This window comes from Oncorhynchus mykiss, chromosome 5 (assembly GCF_013265735.2).
Source record: "Oncorhynchus mykiss isolate Arlee chromosome 5, USDA_OmykA_1.1, whole genome shotgun sequence".
Classification (NCBI taxonomy): Eukaryota; Metazoa; Chordata; class Actinopteri; order Salmoniformes; family Salmonidae; genus Oncorhynchus; species Oncorhynchus mykiss.
This window is the reverse complement of record NC_048569.1, coordinates 66,666,151-66,676,775: the sequence shown is the minus strand read 5'-3', so window position 1 is coordinate 66,676,775 and position 10,625 is coordinate 66,666,151. Positions and strand designations below refer to the sequence as shown.

The 10,625-nt window shown below is 41.9% G+C and overlaps 1 protein-coding gene across 1 annotated transcript; it reads left to right on the top strand.

Moving 5' to 3' along the window:
* The first annotated feature begins 66 nt into the window (after positions 1–66).
* LOC110524389 (deoxyhypusine hydroxylase) lies at positions 67–10,239 on the top strand. Its single transcript, XM_036978132.1, has 5 exons — positions 67–724; positions 1,067–1,372; positions 1,492–1,568; positions 7,752–8,004; positions 9,473–10,239. The coding sequence occupies exons 2-5, from the start codon at positions 1,099–1,101 to the stop codon at positions 9,787–9,789; spliced, it is 921 nt and encodes a 306-aa protein (XP_036834027.1). The 5' UTR covers positions 67–724; positions 1,067–1,098; the 3' UTR covers positions 9,790–10,239.
* Positions 10,240–10,625: the final 386 nt, after the last annotated feature.

Here is a 10,625-nt window from a genome sequence, read left to right as displayed (position 1 = left end):
GCAGAGATTATCTATTATTATTACACGATAGTCGAGTGACCGCTCTAACCACAGATCGAGCGGGTGTATAAATGTGAAGCATTCACTTCGCTTTTCTACTCACTACTAAAAATTGTAGTGGGAGGAATTCCAGTGGCCGGCAGTGGGAGAAGATTGAACGAGATGGATTTTGGCCGATATTCTGCAACTTGTCTTATTGATGAAACATTTGATCTCAGTACAGTTTTATGTTCCCAAAACTAAAATATGTTATGAACAGAGTGGACTGAGTTTTGTAGACTAACCTTTGCCAAGTTTTTTTGTCGCGTTGTTTAGGAGCGCAAAGGCGAATTTAGTTTTTGCATACGTGCACTTCCCTAACGGAAAACAGGCACATCTCCACAGTAAATTAGTTTTCTTTCGCCCAAAGTTGCCAACATACCACGTGCGTCCGTCACTCAGTGCATGAGTAACAACTATCCATTACGAAACTTCTATTCGATCAAATAAACCTCACGTAGCAAATTAGCAATTATATATTTTGTTCACCAAATTCGACACTCATTGACCTCCTTACAAAAATTCCTCACTTTGTGGTCTTATTTTCGTGGACCGAATTTGGGCAGAGTAAACCCTCTCGGGTCGACTCATCCTCTCTGCTTTGTGCCTGTGGAACTTTCTTGTTTGTCCATGTGGGAAATATGAAGTGCTGCTTGTAGCGAACTGTTCCAGAAAATTCAGTGAAGTGAGTATGATTAATTATCTTCGAGCTGTGAAGTATTTTACTAAGCGAGATTCGGCTTGTATATGGCATGATATTCATTAGCAAACTTAGCTAGCTAGCCATGTTATCAAACATCTTTGCCAGCTAACGTTAGCTTGCTGGTTCTGTAACTAAAGCTAGCTAGGATGCTAGCCTGAAAAGCATAGCTGATGTGAACCAGCAATGCAGCTGTCTAGTTTTATACTAGGGAAAATTGTTTGTTGATTGAATTTCGTGTTTTGTACTAGATGTGCAATAGCTAACTACATATTCAGTTAATTAATTTAACATCCTCACCGTTTCTGATATTTCCCCCTTTTTCAGATACAGTAGCTACAGCCATTATTATTCTCAGAATGGCAAGTGAGCAGGAGGTGGCAGCAGTGGGAAAAATTCTGGTCAACCCAAAGCAGGACCTGACAACACGGTTCAGAGCACTCTTCACTCTGCGTAACGTGGGTGGACCAGAGGCAATAGAATGGATCAGTCAGACTTTTGTGGATGATTCTGCTCTGTTGAAACATGAGTTGGCATATTGCCTGGGTCAAATGCAGGATGAGAGAGCCATCCCCACGCTAGAGACTGTTCTGAAAGACACAACACAGGAGCCTATGGTCAGGCATGAAGCAGGTCAGTATGCCAGATCATGAGTCCACTCTCATTCATATACATACTGTATTGATAAACATGTTCACAGAATGTAATAGTGCTTATCTAAATGTTTCACTTTTTAATTTTTATTTATTTAGGGGAAGCATTAGGAGCTATTGGGAACCTCGAGGTCCTTGACATACTGAAAGAGTACTCTGAGGACCCAGTCATCGAGGTATGCAAAATGAGGCATATTGGATATAAATTAGTAGCAAAGAGATTGTGGAAATCAAACAAAACACACAGCATTTACATATAGTAATATTCAATGAGGGGGAATTCCCTGTATGCACTTCTCTCTGCGTATTCTGACCTTGAATTTATGCCTGAGAATATTATGCTATTCACCAAGCTATTCATTTGGTGTGGAGATATGCCGTATTCTGACCTTGACTTAATTCCACCACCTTTATGCCCAAGGAAACCATGAATAGTCTAGCGACCTACTGGTTCCAAGTGGTAAAAGCATCTACTTAATTTTTTTCCAATAGAAATAACACCGTTCTCCATGCACTGTAATTTACAACTTGATTATAGCTAGGTAAATTAGTAATCTGTTTGGATAAGGGAATTGTAAATATCATGCTTGTTTTACAGTGCATTTACTTTTTCCACATTGTCTTCTTTTACAGCCGTATTCTAAAATAGATTTTTTTTAAATCCTGGCAACTCTACACACAACCCCATAATGACTAAATTAAAAACAGGTTTAGAAATGTTAGCAAATTTATTACAAGTAAATAAATACGTATTCAGAACATTTGCTATGAGACTCTAAATTTAACTCCCGTTGCATCCTGTTTCCATTGATAATCCTTGATGTTTCTACTATTTGATTTGAGTCCACCTGTGGTAAATTCAATTGATTGGACATGATTTGCAAAGGCACACCCGTCTACATAAGGTCCCACAGTTGAAAGTCCATGTTGGAGTAAAAACTAAGCCATGAGGTCGAAGGAATTGTCCGTGGAGCTCAGACAGGATTGTGCCAGGGCACAGATTTGGATAAGGGTACCAAACAGTTTCTGTCACATTGAAGGTCCAAGAACAGTGGCCTCCATCATTCTTAAATGGAAGAAGTTTGGAACCACCAAGACTCTTCCTAGAGCTGGTCGGGAGGTGATTCTGACATGGTCTGGAGGAAACCTGGCACCAGCAGCCCTACGGTGAAGCATGGGGGTGGCAGCATCATGCTGTGGGGATGTTTTTCAGCAGCAGGGACTGGGAGACTAGTTAGGATTGAGGGAAAGATGAACGGAGCAAAGTAAAGAGATCCTTGATGAACACCTGTTCCAGAGTGCTCAGGAACTCTGACTGGAGCCCAACCAGAGCCCGGACTTGAACCCTTCGAACATCTCTGGAGAGACCTGATAATAGCTGTGCAGCGACGTTCCGCATCCAACCTTGACAGAGCTTGAGAGGATCTGCAGAGAAGAATGAAGACTCTAGGCTGTAATCACTGCCAAAGATGCTTCAACAAAGTACTGAGTAAAGGGTCTGAATACTTATGTAAATGTAATGTTTTTATACATTTGAAGAAAAAAAACGGTTTTTGCTTTGTCTTTATGGGGTATTGTGTGTATATTGGGGGGGGTGGACAATTTTTAATCAATTTTAGAATAAGGCTGTAATGTAACAAAATGTGGAAATAGTCAAGGGGTCTGATCTGAATACTTTCCGAATTCACTGTACATCTATTTGACCTTAATCACGGGAGACAAATGAAACCAGTCATATGGCAGCAAACTGAAGCATGTCAACATATTAACTTTCCTACAAAGTTTATAAAATACTGTCCCATTATGCAGAATTGAAATTGTACGGCTTTTTAACTTGCAATGATGGGAATTCTCGAATGTCTTAATTATAGGCTGCCCCGACTTTTCCTATTTCTATCATGTCAAATATTACCCACTATCAGTATCGACCGTCAGTAGGCCTGTTAACCACACACATTCAACTGCCAATTTACTGTTAGTTCACTTCAGTTGGGATATAGCCTACATTATCATTCCATTTGTTTTCATTTACCTTCATTTGAGCCTCTGTAAACGCTGTTACGACCATGCAGTTGAGGATCATTATTGACAATAGGCTAATTAAATCGTTATGGAGACCACGCCGTAACAGTTTGAACCATATTAGTGCATGCAATAGATGAGGGTATAGCCTACTATTGTACACTATTCTCCCTATTGTAATTCTATGTACACTAATCTTCCGGAGACAAATATGCATAGTCACACTGAACAAATAAAATGTAACATGCAACAATTTCAAAGATTTTACAGAGTTACTGTTCATATAAGGAAATCAGTCAATTTAAATAATTTCATTGGGCCCTAATCTATGGATTTCACGACTGGAAATACAGATATGCATATGTTGGTCACGGACACCTTAAAAAAAATATATTAAAAAAATTTGGGCGTGGATCAGAAAACCAGTCAGTATCTGGTGTGACCACCATTTGCCTCATGCAGCGTGACATATTCACATAGAGTTGATCAGGCTGTTGATTGTGTTCTATGTAATGTTGACCCACTTCAATGGATGTGCAAAGTTGTTGGATATTGGTGGGAGCATGCTCAATCAGTAACATGTTTGAGCCATGGAAGAACTGGGGCATTTTCAGCTTCCAGGAATTATGGGGCAGTCCAGTATCATGAAGCATGAGATGATGGCGGGGGATGAACGGCACGACAATGGGCCTTTTGGGATCTCGTCACTATCTCTGTGCATTCAAATTGCCATCGATTTAAATGCAATTGTGTTCATGGTCCATAGCTTATGCCAGTCCATTCCATAACCCCACAGCCACCATGGGGCACTCTGTTCACAATGTTGACATCAGCAAACCACAAGATGCCATGCACCTTGTCTGCCATCTGCCCAGTACAGTTGAAACCGAGATTAATTTGTGAAGAGCACACTTTTCCTACGTGCCAGTGGCCATCGAAAATGAGCAGGGCCTAAAATTAACTTTTTTGGTCCACCAGCCCTTGTGGCAAGTACAGTAGATGAAAAAAATATACCAGGCACTATGATTTTATTTTACCAGCCAAAATATGTTTGCCATAATTATATTTTAAAAAGTACTGATTACCACGTTTTGTTTCTAAAACAAGAAATGTATTAGTAAGAAATGTGGTATATTGCTCAATTTCATGTCATTTTTTGTGACCTCAGTCTTTTAATGAAAATATCAGTCTTTGGCTGCCCCTTTAAGGGCAGGATGTTACTGTGCTAATGGTGCCACTCCAGTCCTGTCAGGTGTGAGAGAGAGATTTGGGATCTGACTCTGTCTCTTCGCTGTCAGTAGAAGCTGCAGACTCAAACCAATGTTGAAAAACAACTTAGCTTGTGAACAAAACAATGTTAATAGCCAAGAAATTAGTTCTAACTTTGTCAAATTTCAAGTGAATTAGACCTACTTTTATGCAAAACATGTACAGTGCCTTGCGAAAGTATTCGGCCCCCTTGAACTTTGCGACCTTTTGCCACATTTCAGGCTTCAAACATAAAGATATAAAACTGTATTTTTTTGTGAAGAATCAACAAGTGGGACACAATCATGAAGTGGAACGACATTTATTGGATATTTCAAACTTTTTTAACAAATCAAAAACTGAAAAATTGGGCGTGCAAAATTATTCAGCCCCCTTAAGTTAATACTTTGTAGCGCCACCTTTTGCTGCGATTACAGCTGTAAGTCGCTTGGGGTATGTCTCTATCAGTTTTGCACATTGAGAGACTGACATTTTTTCCCATTCCTCCTTGCAAAACAGCTCGAGTTCAGTGAGATTGGATGGAGAGCATTTGTGAACAGCAGTTTTCAGTTCTTTCCACAGATTCTCGATTGGATTCAGGTCTGGACTTTGACTTGGCCATTCTAACACCTGGATATGTTTATTTTTGAACAATTCCATTGTAGATTTTGCTTTATGTTTTGGATCATTGTCTTGTTGGAAGACAAATCTCCGTCCCAGTCTCAGGTCTTTTGCAGACTCCATCAGGTTTTCCAGAATGGTCCTGTATTTGGCTCCATCCATCTTCCCATCAATTTTAACCATCTTCCCTGTCCCTGCTGAAGAAAAGCAGGCCCAAACCATGATGCTGCCACCACCATGTTTGACAGTGGGGATGGTGTGTTCAGCTGTGTTTCTTTTACGCCAAACATAACGTTTTGCATTGTTGTCAAAAAGTTCAATTTTGGTTTCATCTGACCAGAGCACCTTCTTCCACATGTTTGGTGTGTCTCCCAGGTGGCTTGTGGCAAACTTTAAACAACACTTTTTATGAATATCTTTAAGAAATGGCTTTCTTCTTGCCACTCTTCCATGAAGGCCAGATTTGTGCAATATACGACTGATTGTTGCCCTATGGACAGAGTCTCCCACCTCAGCTGTAGATCTCTGCAGTTCATCCAGAGTGATCATGGGCCTCTTGGCTGCATCTCTGATCAGTCTTCTCCTTGTATGAGCTGAAAGTTTAGAGGGACGGCCAGTTCTTGGTAGATTTGAAGTGGTCTGATACTCCTTCCATTTCAATATTATCGCTTGCACAGTGCTCCTTGGGATGTTTAAAGCTTGGGAAATCTTTTTGTATCCAAATCCGGCTTTAAACTTCTTCACAACAGTATCTCGGACCTGCCTGGTGTGTTCCTTGTTCTTCATGATGCTCTCTGCGCTTTTAACGGACCTCTGAGACTATCACAGTGCAGGTGCATTTATACGGAGACTTGATTACACACAGGTGGATTGCATTTATCATCATTAGTCATTTAGGTCAACATTGGATCATTCAGAGATCCTCACTGAACTTCTGGAGAGAGTTTGCTGCACTGAAAGTAAAGGGGCTGAATAATTTTGCACGCCCAATTTTTCAGTTTTTGATTTGTTAAAAAAGTTTGAAATATCCAATAAATGTCGTTCCACTTCATGATTGTGTCCCACTTGTTGTTGATTCTTCACAAAAAAATACAGTTTTATATCTTTATGTTTGAAGCCTGAAATGTGGCAAAAGGTCGCAAAGTTAAAGGGGGCCGAATACTTTCGCAAGGCACTGTATCTCATCACTTCACTCAGTGCCCCTGCGCGAGGTTATTTATAGGCTTAGCTGCTAATTGGACAAATAAATACTATGAAACAAAACAGCAGGAATACTTTAAATAGCTACTGCAGTATTCTTTAACTTGCACGTGTGCTTATAAATTACTTTTGACTTAATTCGCAAATGTAATGCTTGCACTGTAGAGCCCTGCAAATGGACCACCCGCCAACGTGGCTGGTGAAAGACTTTACCTGTCTATACTGAAATCTACCCACATTTGGCTGGTGGGGGATGTTTATTTTATGCCCTGAAGGGGAGCATTTGCCCACTAAAGTTGGTTAAGACGCCAAACTGCATTCAGGTCAAGACCCTGGTGAGGACGACGAGCATGCAGATGAGCTTCCCTGAGACAACGGTTTCTGACAGTTTGTGCAAAAATTATTTGGTTGTGCAAACCCACAGTTTAATCAGGTGGCTGGTCTCAGAATATCCCGCAGGTGAAGAAGCCTGATGTAGAGATCCTGGGCTGGCGTGGTTACACATGGTCTGTGGTTGTGAGGCCGGTTGCGCTTACTGCCAAATTCTCTAATACGACAGAGGTCGGGTTATGATAGAGAAATGAACATTCAATTCTCTGGCCACAGCTCTGGTGGATAATTCCTGCAGTCAGCATGCCAATTGCACACTCCCTCATCTTGAGACATCTGTGATGTTGTTACAAAACTGCACATTTTAGTGGCCTTTTATTGTCCCCAGCACGATGCACCTGTGTAATGATCATGCTGTTTAATCATCTTCTTTATATGCCACACCTGTCAGGTGGATGGATAGTCTTGGCAAAGGAGAAATTCTCACTAACAGGGATGTTAACAAATTTGTGCACAAAATGAGCAAAAAAGCTTTATGTACAAATGGAATGTTTCTGTGATTTGTTTTTTTATTTCAGCTCATGGGACCAACACTTGACATGTTACACTTTCTATTTGAAACCTAATATTCTGAACCTGTTCTCAATTATATGCTAGTGAGTCTGACAACATTAAAACTAAAAGGGATGGCTTAAGATGAATGTAATAAACCCTATTGAATAAACTCAAATAAAATCTGTTGGTTAGCAAGTGGGAGGGTTTTCAGCAGTTGAAAGAAATGTATTCAGAGTGTGCAAGGTAGCCACACCTGCAGAGTGCGTTACGCAACTGAATAAGCTAAGTCTTTAATATCAAATACTGAAGTGCGTAGGAAAGGTGTCAATCAGTCCCTACAGTGCCTGTGTGATGGTCATGACAGTACTCTCGTTCTCCTCCAGGTGGCAGAGACGTGCCAGTTGGCTGTCAGGCGGCTGGAGTGGCTGACATCTGGTGGGGACCAGAACGGAGAGGAGGGCACCGACGGAAACCCTTACTGTTCTGTGGACCCTGCTCCCCCAGCCCAGAGGAAGACTGTCCCTGAGCTGAGGACACAACTCCTGGATGAGAGCCTGCCACTGTTTGAGCGCTACAGGGCCATGTTCGCCCTCCGCAACCTGGGCACCGAGGAGGCTGTCCTGGCTCTAGGAGATGGTGAGAGAGACTGGCAGTCCTCCTTAGACTATGCTGTCTATGGCAATTGTCAATAAAGGAGTGAATTTGTATTTTCTGCAAAATGTGCAGCCACATTCGTATTCACATAAGCACATTTTCTTGTCCTGAATCATTACATAACCCTCCAATATCAGTGTCTCTGAATCATTACATAACCCTCCAATATCAGCGTCTTTGAATCATTACGTAACCCTCCTATCAGCGTCTCTGAATCATTACGTAACCCTCCAATATCAGTGTCTCTGAATCATTACATAACCCTCCAATATCAGTGTCTCTGAATCATTACGTAACCCTCCAATATCAGCGTCTTTGAATCATTACGTAACCCTCCTATCAGCGTCTCTGAATCATTACGTAACCCTCCTATCAGCGTCTTTGAATCATTACGTAACCCTCCTATCAGCGTCTCTGAGTCATTACGTAACCCTCCTATCAGCGTCTCTGAATCATTACGTAACCCTCCTATCAGCGTCTCTGAATCATTACGTAACCCTCCTATCAGCGTCTCTGAATCATTGCGTAACCCTCCTATCAGCGTCTCTGAATCATTACGTAACCCTCCTATCAGCGTCTCTGAATCATTACGTAACCCTCCTATCAGCGTCTCTGAATCATTACGTAACCCTCCTATCAGCGTCTCTGAATCATTACGTAACCCTCCTATCAGCGTCTCTGAATCATTACGTAACCCTCCTATCAGCGTCTCTGAATCATTACGTAACCCTCCTATCAGCGTCTCTGAATCATTACGTAACCCTCCTATCAGCGTCTCTGAATCATTACGTAACCCTCCTATCAGCGTCTCTGAATCATTACGTAACCCTCCTATCAGCGTCTCTGAATCATTACGTAACCCTCCTATCAGCGTCTCTGAATCATTACGTAACCCTCCTATCAGCGTCTCTGAATCATTACGTAACCCTCCTATCAGCGTCTCTGAGTCATTACGTAACCCTCCTATCAGCGTCTCTGAATCATTACGTAACCCTCCAATATCAGCGTCTCTGAATCATTACGTAACCCTCCTATCAGCGTCTCTGAATCATTACGTAACCCTCCTATCAGCGTCTCTGAATCATTACGTAACCCTCCTATCAGCGTCTCTGAGTCATTACGTAACCCTCCAATATCAGCGTCTCTGAGTCATTACGTAACCCTCCTATCAGCGTCTCTGAATCATTACGTAACCCTCCTATCAGCGTCTCTGAATCATTACGTAACCCTCCTATCAGCGTCTCTGAATCATTACGTAACCCTCCTATCAGCGTCTCTGAATCATTACGTAACCCTCCTATCAGCGTCTCTGAGTCATTACGTAACCCTCCTATCAGCGTCTCTGAATCATTACGTAACCCTCCTATCAGCGTCTCTGAATCATTACGTAACCCTCCTATCAGCGTCTCTGAAAACACCAACACTCACTCAACCCTTTTATACTTCACAGGTCTTCAGTGTAGCAGTGCCTTGTTCCGCCATGAGATTGGCTACGTCCTGGGTCAGATCCAGCATCCAGCCAGCATCCCCCAGCTGCAGGCAGCTCTGGAGCTGGACGGGGAGAATGCCATGGTGAGGCATGAGTGTGCAGAGGCCCTGGGATCCATTGGCAAGGAGGAGTGTATGAAGATCCTGGAGCGCTACAGGAAAGACACAGAGCGCGTGGTGAAGGAGAGCTGTGAGGTAGCCCTGGACATGCTGGAGTATGAGAACGGCACACAGTTCCAGTACGCTGACGGACTACTACGACTGCAAGGGGAGCAGTGAGGGCCAAACGGCAAGCATGGACATTGGAAGCTATAGGAGAACTGCTATACAGCACTGTAAGAGCTTTCCGCAGATGTCCTAACTCATGATCACTTAGACCCATTTTCATTCATTGAAACGATCTTGACTCTTGCCAGTGATTGTTGGCCTCTGAGACAAGGCAGTGTAATAATGATATTACAGTGCATTCAGCCATGTTTTAGTTTGTTTATTCATTGTTTTCATGGAAGCTACATGAATAAATTGTCAAGATAATGTAATGCTTTTCCCCCTAAGCTCAGTGAACCATTCACATTTATCTTTAATTCAGAATGATTTGATAAGCATCTGAAATCCGAACCTGATTTGTCAATCAAGATTGTTAATCCACTTTTCTGCTCTGTCATTCGCATTTAATTTTTAATCTCAAATGAAAATAAAGGCTTAGGTAATAACATTGAGACAATACAACAATGGTGTCGTTTAGCACTATCATGGCAGTAGCTTGCCTGTGTTCTAGCCCAGTCAGAGGTATTGCATCATGATGGCTAATCCACACAGCCACTCATACTCCGCCATCCGAGACATTAATAATAGGGTCATATGAATATGGAAATTCTCTACGAGTTATTTCCCTTCAGCTTTCTCATTCACACTGAAACACATTGGTATTCTCTGTGCTTTGACAAAGATTACAAATGGAATGAAAATGTAGAATTTACACTTTATTTTTTTCATTATTTTACTAGGTAAGTTGACTGAGACCACGTTCTAATTTACAGCAACGCCCTGGGGAATGGTTACAGGGGAGAGGGGGATGAATGAGCCAATCGTAAACTGGGGATTATTAGGTGACC

Coding starts and splice junctions, on each gene's coding strand:
- LOC110524389 (XM_036978132.1), top strand. CDS start 1,099: ATGGCAAGTGAGCAGGAGGTGGCAGCAGTGGGAAAAATTCTGGTCAAC. Junction 1,373..1,491: donor TATGGTCAGGCATGAAGCAG/GTCAGTATGCCA, acceptor TTATTTATTTAG/GGGAAGCATTAGGAGCTATT. Junction 8,005..9,472: donor TGTCCTGGCTCTAGGAGATG/GTGAGAGAGACT, acceptor TATACTTCACAG/GTCTTCAGTGTAGCAGTGCC.